The sequence below is a fragment of the Eubalaena glacialis genome, chromosome 4 (genome assembly GCF_028564815.1).
Source record: "Eubalaena glacialis isolate mEubGla1 chromosome 4, mEubGla1.1.hap2.+ XY, whole genome shotgun sequence".
Lineage (NCBI taxonomy): Eukaryota > Metazoa > Chordata > Mammalia > Artiodactyla > Balaenidae > Eubalaena > Eubalaena glacialis.
Window position 1 is genome coordinate 101,516,718 of NC_083719.1, and position 18,675 is coordinate 101,535,392.

Sequence of the window (18,675 nt, forward strand, 5' to 3'; positions counted from 1 at the left end):
TGCTCCTCATGTAGGAAAGGAGGACAGCACAAGGCAGGGCGTGTTAACTCTGCTCTATATTTTCTCCGTATGAGGACTAAATACGTATGAGGACTAATACTAAATCGACATATGGTATTCAAATCAAACATATTCAATTTCATTGACTTCGAGTTTCTTTTAATTAATTGGACATTCAAATACACATTTGTTTCAATTCATGGTGTGTTAAATGTCTTGTGATTCTTTCAAAATATGTATCTGCTCAGCTCATTGTATAATTTTCTTATGAAAGAAGGCATATAAATATTAATGCAGCTTTGCATCTGAGAACTTAGATGTGTTGAGGTTGGGAAACTCGGTTATGTAACAGTAATAAATGGCCCTGGGGTGTGTTCGAGAAGAGATCCTGAAGGGTTTTCAATACCTAATTAGTAGAGAAGATCACTTGTGTGACAGTGAGTAAAGGAAAATCATACTTTTTAAACTCAGTATCTGGTAAAAGCTGTTTTGGATGTATATTTAGAAACATTGCAGATTTGCTATATTTTTAGCCCTGTGCCTGCAAATTTTGTGATAAACCCTGAAAATGTATGGTTTTCTAAGATTTTCAGGGATTTTGGCCAACACCGAAAATAATACATTGACATGAAATTTATCCTCTTGACGCTGCTGTGACATAGCTGATGATGTTAAATATACAAACCTCCTGTTTTCAATTTTATGAAGGTTTCATGCTAAAAGCATGAAAGTTGGTATAGCAGTTTAAATTGAAAAACCTGCTGATTAATCCATTTCACATGATCTAATATAAAATGGACTCAAAGATTCAGGAAACACATTTGCTAAGATCTCAATCAAGAAAATGAACACTTCACCCTGATGCAGCAAAGAATCTAACATTTATGACAAAAATCTATTTAACTACAGTAAAAATTTACATACTGTAAAGCATGTAGATGAGAATGTTAGTCAAATAATTATTTTTGCTTTTTCTTTAACAAAATTATAATTATAAAGGTGACATAATTCATTTTTTTAAAATGGTAAGTAAAAACTACAATTAACCATGCTACCAAAACAAAATTGCTGTATTTCTTTCTAGTATTTTTTTCATGAGGCATATTTTTTGTATGGTTGTCATCATAACATAAGGGCAAATTTTTTTTTTAAACATCTTTATTGGAGTATAATTGCTTTACAATGGTGTGTTAGTTTCTGCTGTATAACAAAGTGAATCAGCTATACATATACATATATCCCCGTATCTCCTCCCTCTTGCGTCTCCCTCTCACCCTCCCTATCCCACCCCTCTAGGTGGTCACAAAGCACTGAGCTGATCTCCCTGTGCTATGCGGCTGCTTCCCACTAGCTATCTATTTTACATTTGGTAGTGTATATAAGTCCATGCCACTATCTCACTTTGTCCCCGCTTACCCTTCCCCCTCCCCATGTCCTCAAGTCCATTTTCTACATCTGCGTCTTTATTTCTATCCTGCCCATAGGTTCTTCATAACCATTTTTTTTTTTTTTAGATTCCATATATATGTGTTAGCATATGGTATTTGTTTTTCTCTTTCTGACTTACTTCACTCTGTATGACAGACTCTAGGTCCATCCGCCTCACTACAAATAACTCAATTTCATTTCTTTTTATGGCTGAGTAATATTCCATTGTATATATGTGCCACATCATCTTTATCCATTCGTCTGTCGATGGACACTTAGGTTGCTTCCCTGTCCTGGCTACTGTAAATAGAGCTGCAATGAACATTGTGGTACATGACTCTTTTTGAATTCTGGTTTTCTCAGGGTATATGCCCAGTAGTGGGATTGCTGGGTCGTAGGGTAGTTCTATTTTTCATTTTCATAAGGGCAATTTTATCCACTGCTTTTTTCTGCCGTTGCAGAATGTTTATGGCCAACACTTTGAATGAACCACAGAACTTAGGAAAGCAGAGCCGCCCCCTCTGTCTGCTTTTAATCCATTAACACTTTGCTAATGTCTCTGAAAGAAAGGATATGAAGTCAATGCGGGGAAAGATAGGAGCAGGGGGTGATAGAAAAATTAAAAATAAAACTCTAGTAGTGTCAAAAATAATGTAAAGGGCTGGCAGCGGCAGAGCTTAAATACAGTGCATCTTTGTCCCCTCTTCTCTCCTTGAACATTTCTTCTCTTTGTTTAATCACAGATATAAGTCCCCTAGCTCCCTGACTTTCTGGAAGGTTGTAGAGTTAACAAAGTCAGGAATGAGGCAGTACTAGAGGGAGAGAAAACTCTGGGGAAGAGACCCAGTCTCCTTTCCCATGCTTTGGTTTTATTGGACTCTAAGAAACATACCTCCCCCCTCAAAACTGGTGGGGAAATCTCTTGGTAGAAATGAGTTCAAGGGAATCGGCAGTAAGGAAGGATGAGAACTCAGAAGTAGAGAGAAAAGCATCATGGAGGCAGGAAGGGGAAGAAATGAAGCACAGGGACAAGGAAAAACCGGTACGGAAGCAAAGTGCCTTTCACCTTGTGCGGCCCCGCAGTGACTTCCTTCGCAGAAGTCAATCCTGTCATTAGGGAGAAGCGATTTTCCCTGCCCCATGTTCCCAATCAAGGCAACAGTAGGACTGGGGAGAGGGAGGGTTGTTACTGGTTTGGGATCTTCATAGAGTCTCTGAGAGCACCCCACTTCCTGCTGAAAGTGTATCCTTTTTCTTTTGTCTCCCAGTGGGCAATTTCTTCCCATTTAAAATGAGCGTGCTTTGTCCACATACCTTCTTTGCCCTGACTCTTCCCCTAAAAAAAAAAAATCACTAAAAAACTCAAGTAATAGAAACAGAATCCTAGAATCTCATGGTTGAAGGATCCTCGGAGAGAGTAAAGAATCATCTCCAAAAGTCCAGACCCTTCTGTGGCATCGATTGCTCAGGCCCTTGCATCTCACAAGTGCACTCCGAGACCGGAACCAGTGCCACCAGCATCACGGGGAAGCCTGTTAGAAATGCAGACCCTGAGGCCTTACTCCAGACTCCAGAATTAGAATCTGTATCTTGACAAGCTCTCCAGGTGACTCATTTGTGTATATTCGAGTTTGAGAAGCGCTGACTTAGGCCACCTTTGGTGCTAATCCATCGTCCCTGATGAGGTATCATGTCACTCTGTGCTCAGAATCAAGCAATAGTTCCCCGAGATGGTTCTCAGGATACACAGTGGGAAACTCTCTTAGTGGGAAACTCTTATGTGGTCTTCAAGCACTCTTCTCCTGGATCCGCAAGCTTCCTCGCATGCCGCTCTCCTCCTGCTTTCTGCCTGCCAGTCTCATCAAGGGACCTCCTTCGGTTCCTCAAATGTGCTGTGTTCTTTCACGTGACATGTCCTTCCTTCTCTCCTTTCGCCTCCAAGGTCACCTCCTCACAGCCCTTCACCCTACTCCCGCGACCACCGCTGTTCAGTAGAAATGTAGTGTAGGCCGTTTCCATAATTTAAACTTCTTCTAGTAGTTATATTAAAAAATATAAGTAGATGAGATTAATTTAATAATACCTTATATTTATCCCAATAAATCAAAACTATTATCACTTTGATATGTACCACCAGCCACATTTTAAGTGCCTAATAGCCACAGGTGTCTAGTGGCTCCTATCTGGACAGTGCAAGCCTAGATTATATTAGAACCCCTCTCCCAACTTACTATATTATCTCCCAGCTCCCTGTACTTTTCCAACTCTTTAAATATCTGTGTTTTAAAAATTATTGGTAATGTAGTTTAATATCAGTTTCCTCTAGTAGACTAAATAAAATCTCTTTTGGGTAATTTTGTTCATTATGGTATCTCCAGTGCCTACTGCTGGTGCTACATATACCTCTGAGGTAGGATGGATGATTGAATGTGTAAAGAGGTGAAAAGGAAGCTGACTTCTTTGGGTTTTGTATCATAATTGAGGTTTGGGACAGCTGCTTTGCTTCTCTTCTTTTGGTTTGACACTTTGATATTCTCTGGATATTTGATTCCTCTTTTATCTGCACCATACAAACACTCTCTAATTATTTCCTGTCTTAAAAAACGAGCAAACAATACTGCTCTGGTGGCTGCACCCTAATTCTCTGCTCCTTTTTCTTCCCACCCCAGGCCCCACTTGTAGCCAACATGCTTTAAAGAGTTAACGGAACCTCGATCTCTAGTCCTCCACCTCCTGTTCACCTTAAATATCTCCAGAATGGCTTCCACCTCTTTTGGGAAGGTCACAACTTCCAGTTGGTCAAATCCGTTGGCACTGATGTTCTCATCTTGCTTGGCATTGCTGTGTTATTTGAGGCTACTGGCCGTGCCTTTCTGGAAACGTTCTCCTCCCATGGCTTTGTGATCCCACCTCTCTCCTTGTTTTTCTTCTAACACTCTGACATCTCCTTAGTCTCCTTTGCAACTCCTCTCCTTCCTCTACTTGACCTTTACATATCCAAGTGGTATGGAAGTATTCAGTAGGATCCTTTCTCCTCTCAATCTCTAAGTCTCTCTGGGTTGATAGCTCATTCGTTCTCATGGCTTCAGATGCCCCCTACTTGCTGCTGCTACTCACCTCATCACTCTAGCCTCCTAATTCATGACCCACTCGATATCTCCATTGGATGCCTTGTGGAATTCTGAAGAGGAACTCCTGAATCCCCATCCCCAACCTGTTCCTCCTCAGAACCCCCTCAGCAATCAGCATTCAGTTTACTGAAACAACCACTCGGTGGCTGAAGCCAGGATTCTGCCTCTCCCTCATCTCCACCTCCATCTATCAGCAGGTCCTGAGTCGTCTGTGCTCAAAGGCTATCCCCATCTGTCCACTTATCTCCATCTCAACAGCCCGCAGCCAGGCCGGGCCACCTTTATGTTTCATTGGGTTAACGACCATGAACTAATACTTTGACTTCCTTCTTCACCATCAATCCTTGCCACCCCATATTTCCCCCAGAGGAGGCACAAGGATTTTTTTTTTTTTTTAATCCATTTATTCATGGCTGTGTTGGGTCTTCATTTCTGTGCGAGGGCTTTCTCTCTAGTTGTGGCAAGTGGGGGCCACTCTTCATCGCGGTGCGCGGGCCTCTCACTATCGCGGCCTCTCTTGTTGCGGAGCACAGGCTCCAGATGCGCAGGCTCAGTAGTTGTGGCTCATGGGCGTAGTTGCTCCGCGGCATGTGGGCTCTTCCCAGACCAGGACTCGAACCCGTGTCCCCTGCACTGGCAGGCGGATTCTCAACCACTGCGCCACCAGGGAAGCCCAAGGATATATTTTTAAACGTAAAGCAGACCATTTCATTCTCTGTGAAGCCCCCCTAAGAATACCCCATTTCACTTAAAATATAACCCAAACTCCTTTTTGTGGTCAATAAAACCCTCAAATGAGTTGGCCCCTGACAACCTCCCCCAACTTCATCTTTGATCTCCTTCACCCTAGCTCACTCTGCTCTAGATAGAAGAACTATGGAACCTGCCAGATTCTCTCCTGCATTAGGCATTTGAGAATGGGCTTCCTTCTACCCAGATCTTCACAGAATCATCTTTTCTCTTGTATTTTCCCCCAGATCCTCACATAATTGTCTTCTTCTCATCCTCAGGTCTTGGCTTAAATGTCATCTCCATGATAAGACTTCTCAGCTGTTCTCTATTCCAGGACCCTACTTGTTTCCATCAAAGCGCTCTGCATTTTGTAATTTCTCATTCATCTGTATACTTGCTTGACTGTCTGCTTGCCCCATAAGGACAGTGATTATGTCTATTTCATTCTGCGCTGTACCCCTACAGCCATGTGCACAGAAAACATTCAGCAGATGTTTATGGAATGGGTGGACCCTGTAAGAGTCTTTTAGCATTCTGCCAATTACTTTAGCACTTCTGAACAAGCTCTATTATATTCCTATATCTCTTGCTTATATTGGAAAGAAATTGCCACCTTTAACCAGTTGAAAGAATTGGCAGCTGAAATCAGAACAAATTTTCAGTGATAAGATGACTCTAAATTTAGGCTGATGCCACTAAAGATAAACAAAGTAGGGAAATTCTTCCACTCAACTGTTTCTAAGAAAAGTTGTTATTAAAAACCATTTTCCTAATGTTACTTCATAGTCAGTGGTTACCAAAATCTAGGCAGAGAGTACAGTTTGGGATTTAGCTTAAAATGAATCTGAAATGAGTACAACCAGGTTTTACTACTGGTTTCTGGAATTCCATTGCCTTCATGTGACCCAAATAGAGAAAATGTGAATTGCACGGTTAGGGAATAATTTTAATTCTGATAAGGCAGTTCTGCGGTGTTATGGAGAGAAAGTTGGAGTCAGGGAACCTCAGTCCTGGTTGAGCAGTCAGCGTAGTATGTAATTTTCCACATAACACTTGAAACTCCCTCAGTTCGCATTTATTTTCAAGTGAGAATACGGAAGCACTGCTCACCCATCCTCCGGAGTTGTTGTAAAAACGTCTAGTGACATCATACACTTGACTTGTGGTCAGAAACATAGGAAGTTTTACACAAATATATTGTATTCGTAATTTTAACGATGGAGGACATTTTAGGAAAATTCTAATTAAGAAATAGCATTTGGAGGAAGTTTTAAAACACACGTAAGTGTTTTGGTTTTTTTCATTGTTTGTAACAGTGCCTGAGAAGTGTGTACCGAACGGCAGTAGGAAAGGAGGCAGCGTGGCTCTGCCAGGCTCTGTCCTGCAGGGGCCTCTATCTGCACTTTGCTGCATCCCTGCACCTGCCCTGTCCTCTCTGCAGCCTGTAACGGAGAACTCCACCCGGCCACCAGCTTGCTTGGGCGGACCCCACGGGGCTGCCCAGAGGAAGAGGAGGCTGCAGGCTGGGCTAGTTCTTCCTCCCATTTCTCCTCCCCTCCAGACCTTGAGGCGCGTCCCTCTCAAAGTGGGACTAGGTTTCATACACTTACCACTTTGTTTCTGGAGAATAGAATTCATTTAATGTTTCGTAAAAAAAACACTCATGCACCCTAAAGATATATACCCCCTTTTCTCTTCTTGTGTCTAAAGTTGTATTCCTAATGTGGATACATGACTTCACATCGAGAAGGAAAATAAACATTTTACTGACGGCATTCTGGGAGCCATCTGTTGGAGCTGGCTAGTAGAGGGTAGAGGATAAGGATTTTTCAAACCTCCCCCATCTGCCTCTTGTTCCCTTAGCAAGGAGCAGTTTCTTGGTGTTTCCTGCCCTTGACAGATCAGCACTGTAGAACATTGCCACCTTCAGTTAAAACTGGTAAGCGTGGTTCTGCACTTTCCAGAAACTACACTGAGTTTGCTAACACTTTCCAGAAACCACACTGAGCAAGTTCTCCCCTGTTTCCACACTTCTGTGCTTGATGAGCCTCTGCACCATCCTTGGATGTGTATCTCTCTCTGTAATTCAGCACTGAGAGAGGAAAAAACAGAAAGGAAATCTGGTAATGGGCCTGGAGTGGATGTAAGACTTAATCCACTCAGGAGGTTTTGCTGATGTCAGAGTGAAGGTCAGCCGTGCTTTTTAGGCAACAGAATAACTCTGAAACCATGTGCTTTCTTCAGACTCACTCATTTGTCTTCTGTGGGAACCATACTTTCAAGGCCCAAAGGTTTAAAGTTGTCAAAATATTGAGTCTGATTTCATGATAGAACATGAGTCTTTGGTGAAGAAGTATCTTTTCTACCCAAGGTAGTAAGGGCTTTTGAGTATTTCTGTGAGTTTTTACACAATAAAGAAATGGGTGCAGATGGGGTACAAAGTGACGTGAGCAGGTCTTGACAGTTCTGGGCTGGGCTGGGAATTAGGAAACTTGGGAAATTATGAAATTGGGAAACTGGGAAATCTGACTTTCTACAGCTGCTTTATATCAGTAGCCACTTAGGAAGTTTAGAACCAAATCAATGAATCTTTTCCAATAATATTTTAACATCTCAATGTGAATAAATCATTGGTTGATATTTTTATAAGAAAGTCCTCTGTACTTGCCCTTCAGCCTCACAACACCATCAATAAAGGGTCTGTGACACCAATGAAAGGGATGAGTGAACAACTCCATGGGAACATTTCTCACACCCACTCGCTCTTCCCAACATCATGGCCTGACACAGTACTGCAGATTCAGAGTTAACCCAACCCTTTCTTGGATCAGGTTCCAATCTAGTCTCCAAGGGTGGTACAGAAGAGCACCCAGCAAGTAGCCTTCACTCAGGCTCCATACCCTTCTTCTTGTTGTCATGAGATAAGTATACCTGTCACCACGCCTCAGAACCTGAAGTGTTTGTGATGAGTAAGCCCACGATGGATTTCATTTACATCGGATTAAGGAAACTCTTGACTCTAGCATTGACCCTCCTAATCTTTCACGACGTCCCTCTCTTAGGTATAAAAATGGAAGGAAATGGAATCTTGGAGAACTTAGAAGTCATGTCCTTGAAGGTGCCTAGGTTTCCAGTAGCTGTAGATGTGAAGTTCATTGTTGTGTACATTTTAAGGCAATTACAGCTAAAGCTGACCATTTTGTTTCTCAAGGAAAATAGTATTCCTTTCACTTCTAACAATAAATGGTAGGAAAAGAGTATTTTATCCTAAAGACACATCCTTTTCTTTCTCTTCTTGATGTCTAAAGCTAATTTTCTAATATGGACACAAAACTCCATATTTAGAAGTAAAATAGGCATTTTGGGAGCCAGCACTGACGTTCAGCCTTGAAAATTGGATCCACCGTTGCAATAGCAAACTGTACATTATCTTCCTAAGAAAATACTAATTTATCAGTCCCAAGAGCCAAAGAGTTGTTCTGTGTCAGCAATCAGCTTAGCCTCATAATTATAAATTTGTGAGGATCTGTTGAAATACGTGGATCCAGAAGAATTATAGTGTTTCATAGTGAGTCATTCAGAATAAAGAGCCCTGTTATTTGTAGACATTCCATACAGTCATAGAAATTTAGAGGTGGGTCAGGTCTTAGCAATCATGTGTCTAACCCCTTTATTTTACAGATGAAGAAGTTTTGGCTTAGAACTTAGGAAATACATGAAAATACTTTAATATGCAGCACATCTTCAATAGCTTTACCAAGACTGTCTTTGAAATATTCAACACACTCAGTGTGTCCAAAATGTGGCGAGAGTGACTCATTGTGACAAGACTCATATGTATTTAGTATACTTTGCATCTTTGGTCTAGCATATTCCTTTGTTCCTTCTTCCCCCCTCCTGCTCCCTCCCTCCCCCTTCATTCATTTATTCTTTAAAAGCTTTAGCCCTTGAGCCCCAATATCTGTGAGATGCTGTGCTAGACAGAGGGCTGGTTATAAACACAAGGAGGTTCACGAGCAATCTTTGCCCTTGAGGGACTCTCAAGAGAGAAGGTGAGACAGATGCATGAGTGAATTGTTGAAACAGAGCTTTATAAATGCATGACTCTAGGTATGGGCAGATGTATCTCAGGACACTGAGAAGCAAAGGACAACGATTCCCTGGGAAAGTCAGAGGAAATGCACCAAGGAGGTAACACCTGAGGGGAACCCTGGCAGATGAGCTTCCATCTCAGGCAGAGAAGGCAGGAAAGGCGTCATAGGAGAGGGCGAACTTGCCCAAAGGCAGGAGAAGAGAAGGAAGGACCTGGGGTATCCAGAAGGGAGTGAGTTTAGCGATGGAAATGCAGAGAAAAATTAGTGGCGTGGGAATGGTGGTGCTGAGATGAGAGGATAAATTAGAAAATAAATAAAAGAGCTGATACCTAGCTGATAAAGAATTTAGCTACTATCCTGAAAGTCAGGGTTTCCCAAAGCTTAGTTGTTTAAGTATTATTTCCACAACCTCTCTTATTTTTGTTTGACCTGTAAACCACTTGTACTATTATTTTTAACTTATTTTTCTAAAACCATTTACTTTTAAGCATATTTGTTTTTGGAAGAAACTTTATGTCAGTGTTGTAAGTAAAAAATCAATGTCACTTGCAGTAAATTCAAGGACATCATTAAAATGAATGTGATGAAAATAAAGCATTTCTGCTAACTCTTTGCTTATGAAAGTCTCTGAGCTAAAGGCCCACAGTTTCATTATTCTGAAGGGAGTTTGTAAGTTTTGGAGAGGATAGTTAAAGTCACTGTAGCTCCAAACTGAGAGTCCTTAAATTAATTAAGAGGAAGAAAGAGTTGAAAGGTATATAGCTTGCTTACTCTCCAAGTCAGGGGGATTTATGGTTCTTGTACACCATCTTAGATACTGCAGGGGTATGTGTCCCACATAGGGGGAAATACTGTTTTAGGCAGTACAAGGCCTCTTCGAGGTTTTTGAGCTAAGAAGTGACAAAATCAGACTTATCTAAAGAGGGGATTAATCAGGATCAAATGGGAAACCAAAGAAGAAAAGAAACGCTGCAGGGGCTGTGGAAGGGTCTAGTCAGTATAGTAAGATGAATAGAGGGACCAGATTAAAGAAGGATTTAGGATCAGGCTAGTAGGACTTGGTGCCTAAGGGATGAGGGGCAGGGATGCCTTGGAGATGGATTGCTTGGGAGGCTGCATACATGGTCATGTGACTCAGGCGAGGTATATGAGGAATACGTTTAAGGAAGACAGAGTAGAGTGTGTGTGCACATATGCGTGTGTGTGTGTGCGCATATGCGTGTGTGTGTGTTTTGGATGAGGAGGGGGAAGGTAAGAAGCAGGTGAGGGTAGGGGTGATAAGACCCCTGGATCAGAACATGCTACCTGTTACACATAACGTGCACATCCCAGGCTCACATTAAATGCTTGTTGAATAAATGGTGACCTGTGGATGGTCAGCAGGCAACTGGAAATACCCTGCTGGAGATCAGAGACATTCCAAATGCCAGTTAGATTGGAAGAGGGAACTGTGGTCTACAAATCAACCTCAAATGCATTTCCATTTACCTACTGACCATTTTAGAAACTTTGTGCCGTAATCAGGTAGACAGGTTTAAGGTATATTGAGCATGTTTATGTTCATAAGATGTTAAAAATGAATCCACTCCCCCAGAAAAGTCACTGAGAACCTACTCATGTAAAGCAATTTGCTGGGTGCTTTGAGGGATAGATAGGTAAATTAGACACAGACTGTTCTCACAGAGCTTGTAAAGATCTCATAAAATAATCGATAAAATTTTCAGGGATTTAAAGTTTAACATGTGAAGTATTTATTCATGATTTCCGGGAAACAAATTTAGCCTCAAAATCTTCCTATAAGCCCTAGTTAGTCTGATCTTTGTTTCCATGCATTATAAAAAGTGTATCATGGGGTCGGGGTAGAACAACAGTAAAAGTGGAATTTTTGGTAGACTTATAGAATCAGAAGTGAAAATCTTGCCTGTCATTAAGGGCCCTTTTACTTGTGTTGTGCTTAAAATACCCATTTTCCCAGCTTAGGAGAAATAAACTAACTGTGTTTTATCTTTTATATATATATATATATATATATATATATATATATATATATATATATATAAAACTGTCCTTCTCCTCAGACAGGTATATGATATAGTAATAAATTAGAGCATTCTAACAAAAACCTGTTATCTAATCCACTTTTCATAACTGGGATTTTTTCCAGGGAGTCAAGACACAGACTGGAAAGCACAGATTTCCCTCTCAGCCTAAAAAAGAGTCATAGGTTTGAATAAGGAGGACAACGAGCCTAATGTTGATGCCCCTTCTTCAGTTTCTAGGCTCTTCTGTGGAAAGAAGTGTTTTCATAAGACTCAGACAGAATTCATTTCCATAGAGCATTCTTAATGGCTCCTGTCAGAACAAAACAGCTGGGAAACATATGGTATCCATTTCCCTGTATCACTTGGAAAAAATTTCACATGTAAATAAAGCCAACATAAAAGAGTAGCCCTTTGAACCTACGACCTTATACGATACATAAATATATTGGTACAATGCTCTCGTTGTATTGGCCCACTAAGTTATGTGGCTTTAAAAATTTTTTATTGCATTCTGAGATGCACATTATTAAGAAGTGTCCAAAAAATGAAGGTAATTGGAAAATACCAGCAAATACTGTCCCTAATAATAAGTATGTATCTCAGAAATGTTAAGAAATATATATATTTTTTTCCTACTATATTTTAAGGTTTTCAGAAAATTGATGGATAAAATTTAAGGCATATTTACATTTATAAACTCTGTGTCCACTATTTTTCTGTTGGTTTAAATAAGTAAGTAACCATATATTCTTGAAAGGAAGAGAGAAAGGCTTGGCAAAAATTTCTGGCGGGCCTTAATTTTTTTTAGCTTTACATTTTGAGGGAGAAAAGGACATATAAAGGATAGAAAGACTTTTAAATTTATAATGGACCCACAGGAGTTAGTCTTTGCTTTTGCCTATTTACATTTCATAAATAACTAGAAAATCTAGCTCTCATTGGTGATTACCACTCCTCTGAGTTTATTAACAGGACTTTTGTCCCCTGTGAAATTAAGCTGTAAATCCCTGAGAAGGATGCTCTTTGGGCATTTAAAAAGAAATTTAATGCGTTGGACAAAGTGAGATTCAAATTCAAATACTAGCACTTGTTAATTGTCTGCTCTGTGCCAAGTACTGTATACAACTGAGAACCAGAGCCAGCAGAAGGCAAGAGAAGCAGCAGCTTAAGAGCATCTAGACACCTTCCTTCCCTTCTGGAACATTCTCTGTTAATACCTGTTTCTTACTGGACAGAATCCAGGCCTCCCTCCACAGCTCACAGTGTTTTCTTAGATTCCCAAAAGTCCTCAGAGAAGGACCGCTTCGTGCAGACCCTCCGAAACCACAAGCAAAATTGTGGTCCATTTGGGGGAAAGAACTCACCCACCAATAAATAGGTACATAGCATTTAGGCTTAGAACACTCACTCTCACCTCCTTATTTTGGTTCCAGAACTTATCTGAATCGTTTTAGGACACATAGCAGTAGGACGAAGAATGACCAAGGGTCTAAATTTGGGGAACGTTTCATAATTTATATGCTACTTTCACCCCAAGAATCAATGGTAGCCAGGGACTCTTTCAGAAGTTACAGACCTGAGTATACCCTCGTCTTAGCTCCTTTACTTCCTGGTTGTGCTCCATAGCAAAGAACAGACACATACACATGCTTTGGGGTTAATAACTTCCCACCTGCTGTTGTTCCAGAAGAGGAGAGAGCGATGGGAGATGGCTAGTGAGAGGGCATGTCCTGAAACCTCACCCCTTTGATGGGGGATGGTGTAACCTCAGTGGGAAGGGAGTAGGAATCCGTAAACTGGTGGGCTGCAAGCTACCAAGAGTGCGGGGTCATCTTCGTAGTCAAGGGAGTGTCCCAGAGAGGAGGCGGTGTCTTCAAGGCTGAGGGAGGAAGGGGCAGCTGGTCACACGAGGCCGCCGCACTGCGGGAGGAGGTGGTGCTTACCTTTCACCTCCCGTTACACTCCGTCTCAGCCAGGCACTCGGACGCAGACTATACAGTCTTCATCTAAACTTTGCAAGAAATGAGAAGAAAAACAAATAGTCTGCCTACTTCACCCTCCCTTTGCACCTTCCTTCTCCTCTTGTTCATTTCCTGCTTTCCAAATGACCGAGGGCAGCAGTGACTCTTAAAGAGCACATTCCCGTGTGAAGCTAGTGCGTTATGTTGATGTGTCATATGCCAGAAATTACTCTCGAATGCCCGTGAGCGATGGTTGACTGGAATACTCAGTCTGCGGTGGGATGAACTCAACCATGGCTTATTTCCCATGGTCCAGTCAGTCCTGACCACTTCATTCCTTCCTGTTCTTTCCCTAATCCACCTAACAAATCACCTAGGGAATCACCCAGTAGGTATCAGTTTAAGTTTGCCCAATATTAAACCATTTATCCCTTCTTTCTCTGAGACGTCGTCGTAAGCTTTCAGAGTATACCCGTGCGTGTGTGCACATATGTACGTACATCCCTTCTCTCCCTGGATTAGTTTGGAAGTTCGTTTAACACAAAGGATCCTATACTCCAGTTCTCTTTTTCAGGGTGATGGCAAGTATCAAAATACTATCAGGGAGGTGTCACCACCCAGGGAATAAACCTGAGTATCTGTCTGGGTTTGTTTTCTTTAGCTGTCTGCCTTCACTATGATTACTACTTGAATTAATTTTGAGCCAATATGTCATAACTTTCTTTTATCATTGACTGTGTTTCAGTGGTAAGTATGAACCATTTGTTTTATGGTATACATTCTCTTTTAATTTGTCCCCTTTGAGCTTCATCCTTAATTCGTCCCCGGGCTTCCTTTGAGCATTACTTGAGTGGACCATGTCTGCCTGCATGGCCACGCTATTTTCAGTGTTTCAGATAGTCCCCTATTTTAATTTATTTTAAAACAGTTTTTAATAGTCCCCTCTTTTAATTTATTTTAAAACAGTTTCTAGCTCTAGCTGGAATTGTGGTGTCTCAACTCTTATTACAAACACACAGAAGCCCACGGGAATCGCCGATGTATACAGTAAGTTCCGCCCAGTGAAGCGAGTGTCCCCACTGAAACATCAGCCAGAGACTCTGGAGAACAATGAAAGTGATGACCAGAAGAACCAGAAGGCAGAGTACCAGAAAGGGGGTGATTCTGACCCAGGCCCCCAACCTGAGGAGCTCAGCCCCAGAGATGGAGAGAGCAGCCCTCCAAGTAAGAGCACGGAACCCAGCCCCTTGCTGGGCGAACTGGAGCATTATGACCTCGACATGGATGAGATTCTGGATGTGCCTTACATTAAATCCAGTCAGCAGCTTGCCTCTTTTACCAAGGTGACTTCAGAAAAAAGAATTTTGGGTTTATGCACAAGCATCAATGGCCTTTCTAGCAAAGCCTGCTCTACAGGAAATGCTGAGAACTCACCGTCCAGCATGACACCATTTTGTGTTCTCTCTCCTGTGAAAAGCCCTCACTTGAGAAAAGCATCCTCTGTCGTCCGTGACCAGCAGAAGCTCTCCACTGAAGAATCTGAGAGTTCTCCTCCTCTGGTTAAATGTGGCTCTGCATATGAGCCTGAAAACCAGAGTAAGGACTTCCCAAATAAGACCTTTAGTGATCCTCATGGTCGGAAAGTTGACAAGGCGATGCCAGACTGCCAGCTCAGGGCCTTCCATCTGCAGTCCTCAGCACCAGACCCCAAACTAGAGGAGCAGATCGGTGGCATGAACTGGACCAGCTCCCAAGGCCCAGAAGAAAGGAGTGAGTACCTGAAAAAAGTAAAAAGCATCTTGAACATCGTTAAAGAAGGGCAAATATCTCTCCTGGTAAGTATGAATTAATTCCGTCTACATATTAACAATCTAGAGACTCCAGTTTTATCAGCTCCATTCATTAGTAACAGAATGATGGTGCTTCTGTCCCAGTTTTTGTTTAATCTCTACTTGTGGCTTTAGTTGGGAGATGTGACTTTTGAGTTTTAAAATTAAAAGTTAGGTGGTTAGCACAAGGAAGAACAATTGGCTATAGAGGGGAGTGTTATTTCACTTGAACTTTGCCTGAATTCAACTGGAAGGACACAGGGTCTAAAACAAAAACAAAACGAAAGAAGCCCAGCACTTTCTTTAATATGAATCTTAATGTCTTTCTTTTTGCTTTTCAAATGGTTCCCAATGCTCTCACTCAGTTATTTGTGGGGATGTCAGTTCCTTGCTGATGGAGGACCTGCCAGACACATGAACAGAGGGTCTTCTGTTTTATCCTGATCATTATTCAGAAGACTTGGACCAGGATGTTTGAAAGCATTTGCAGATAGAAACTTACCCTGGAGCTTGACTGCCCTCTGACCCACATGGAGTTTTTATTTAGTTCCAGGTCTGCATGTCTAGGGAGAATGAAGAAGCTTTTCCAAAGACTGTAGACACGGAGTAACATGATGTAAGAAAAGTCTGTTCTGCTTAGGCTCAGGGAAAACTAAACTGCAGTCACATTCCATCTGCCTACGTTGTTCTTTCCTGGCTTCCAGACTTGGATCAAACAGTAGTAAGCCTGAGCTGACACTGTGGTGTTAATTAAAGTCTCATTCAAGAAAATCATCACATCTTGGCAGTGTGATTCTACTTAGGGTAGAGCCATGCATAGATAAGTATAATGCGCTTGGTCTGTTATCACACATCTTAGTGTTATAATAGGATGATATGATTGAACAATTTTACTAAGTAAAGTAATATTTTTTTCATCTCCTGAAGATGTCTTTTCCATTTCTCCTGGCTCTTCCTCTCTATTTCTCCTTGGTTCATTCCTTTCTTTTGTCTTTCCCGTGTTTTTATGTTTCCCAAGTGATAACACCTCTCAGTTTACCCAACGGTCTTTATCAATGAGTTTATACTCAGGGGACTGAACTTCACTAGAGGTGAGGAAACCAAAGGCCAGGTTGCCTCCAGATGCCCCAGGAGTTTGTTTAGGGATGAAAGTGTCTAGAGGTACCCGTGGGAGCACTGGCTGCAGCACTTGTCATGTAGCTTGCCGTCAAAGCCAGCTCTCCATAGTTCAAGGCAACGCAGATGGTTAAGACAGGTAGTTCATTCATTTAACAAACCTACAACAGGGAACAAAACACAGCCTGGCCCTCAGAACTTAGCAGGAGTGGAGGAGACAGACAGGGAACCTGCCAGTTACCGTTAAGTGTCATCGCAGTTGTTAGAAAGCCAGCTTGGAACCGCTACAGACTTGCTGACTCCTGTCTGTCACATGTCTCCCATGAAGATAAGTCACTTGAGCATTCATGTTCTAAAGCGCAGTATAACAAAAGTGTCATTGAAAATCATTAGAATTAATTAATTGCGAGGAGTTCTGACTTATTAGATCCCCATGGCTGCCACCAGAGCTTCTGGAAGCTCATCTCTTCTTCCCAGTGCCCAGAGCAAAACCCCCATAGCATCTCCTTGTGATTTATTGACTTAAGTTTTCTCCTCTCACTCTGTGTTCAGCCACACCTAGCTGCCGACAATCTAGACAAAATCCATGATGAAAGCGGAAACAATCTCTTACACGTTGCCGCAGCGCAGGGACATGCAGAATGTCTGCAGCACCTCACGTCTTTGATGGGAGAAGATTGCCTCAACGAGCGAAATGTGGAGAAGTTGACTCCAGCGGGCCTGGCCATCAAGGTGACTGGTTGGGGGCCGGGTCCTCCACAGCTAAAAGTTGGGTTTCTATCTTTGAAGATTCCTAGTAAGCTTCAGTGTTAGAATGGAGGGAGAGAAGAGTGATATACCAAGCAAACAGCAAATGAACCTATTGTATTTAAAAGGTTAATCATTTCAGTCACTAGCTGCTTTGAGATTTTGAGACTATATTCCAATTTAGGGTAAGCTTCATATCAGCTAATAAAGAGAAAGGAAAATGATCTGTTGCCATTCTGAGAATTTTTGTTATTCTTAACCACCCCTGGATCTGTGTGAGGCTGTTTCATTTTTTCCTAATGTGAGTGTAATGAGCAAGACAAATGAGGAAAAGGTGTATTATAAGGGATGCTAGCACTCAGGAGTATTTCAGACAGTAAAGTGGACTTCTAATGGATTACATCTGAAGTTTAAACGTCTGCAGTATCAGGAGTTGTTTAGAATATCGGTGCCGAGTTTGCATTTGGCTCTTGCAGAGCACAGTATGTTATCTGTCAAAAACTCCACAAATTAATGCCGACTGGGATAGAGTTAAAACCTAGAAACTGTGGTACAGGAAAGCATGGTCTTTTATAGCACTGCAGTGAGTGCCTCTGTAAAATATAACACATCACTAAAAGGTTAGCTATTAAGCTAAAATTACTTTTAAGATCTTTGGTAAGTAAATGTGGAATTCAGTCACATTTATTAATAAGCCAGAAGTGAAGTTTAGGGAAATATAATACATCTTGTGCTTCTGCATATGTACTTTACTTAATAGTTATGTCTTCTAAAAGCTGAATAATCATAATTTTTATAAATGGAATTATACTGAGATTTACTAGGGGAACTTGCTAGTTAAAGAAGTCTACTTGTGAATTCACTGAAGAACGTGTTATATTTGAAAAACAAGCAGTTTCCTTCCCCAGTATACCTCTTATGCAAATCTGAATTTTTGTGTCTTCACTTTATTTATCATTCAGCAAAGATTAAAAAGTTGTTTTCTGTTTTATTTAATGTTACTCAGTGATTAGCTTTTTTGATCAAATAAGAAATCCATGACCCCAGTGGATATCATTTTCCTTTAGTTGTAAATGATGCTATGTCAGATTAAGAGCTGAACTGCAGGCAGCCATCAAGAAGAAAGAGAAATGAAATGTGAAGTCAAAGTCAAGCATAGTGGAGTTCAGCAATGTGTACAAGTCCACCAGGTACTGTGTTAAGCTGCTGGCAAAACAAATTTAAATGAGACATAGTCCCTTTTCTTAAGGAACTGATAGCCTGGTGGATAAGGCAGGTAAATTATCAGTAATACAAGTGCAGGATGGCGAATTCAGGATCTAGTCCCATGTCAGAATCTTGTGGCAAGGCAGGAGTTGGGTTTGGTAATCAGTGGGCATGTGTCAGTGATGACTAAAATATTCTTGCAATGCCAGTGATTGTTGCCATTCGCCTTGCCGTTTTAGTATTTATAAAATACAGTTCTCATTAGTTTTCCTGACTAATGGTGCATTTTGAATATATTCTAACTACATAGTTGGATGAAATTTTTTTGTTAATTTATATGCCCGAGTGCTTGTTCTGATAGGGTAAGGATCTTCAGAGTAGGAAGGTAC

At 41.3% G+C, this 18,675-nt stretch overlaps 1 protein-coding gene across 4 annotated transcripts in view; it reads left to right on the forward strand.

Moving 5' to 3' along the window:
- The window catches only part of SNCAIP (synuclein alpha interacting protein), a 147,937-nt gene that overhangs the window by 93,334 nt on the left and 35,928 nt on the right, over positions 1 to 18,675 (forward strand). For all 4 annotated transcript variants that reach the window (XM_061188083.1, XM_061188086.1, XM_061188087.1 and 1 more), the window contains exons 4-5: positions 14,355 to 15,223; positions 16,886 to 17,065. In XM_061188083.1, coding sequence (XP_061044066.1) covers positions 14,355 to 15,223; positions 16,886 to 17,065 — 1,049 coding nt within the window. The remainder of the gene's footprint in view (positions 1 to 14,354; positions 15,224 to 16,885; positions 17,066 to 18,675) is intronic.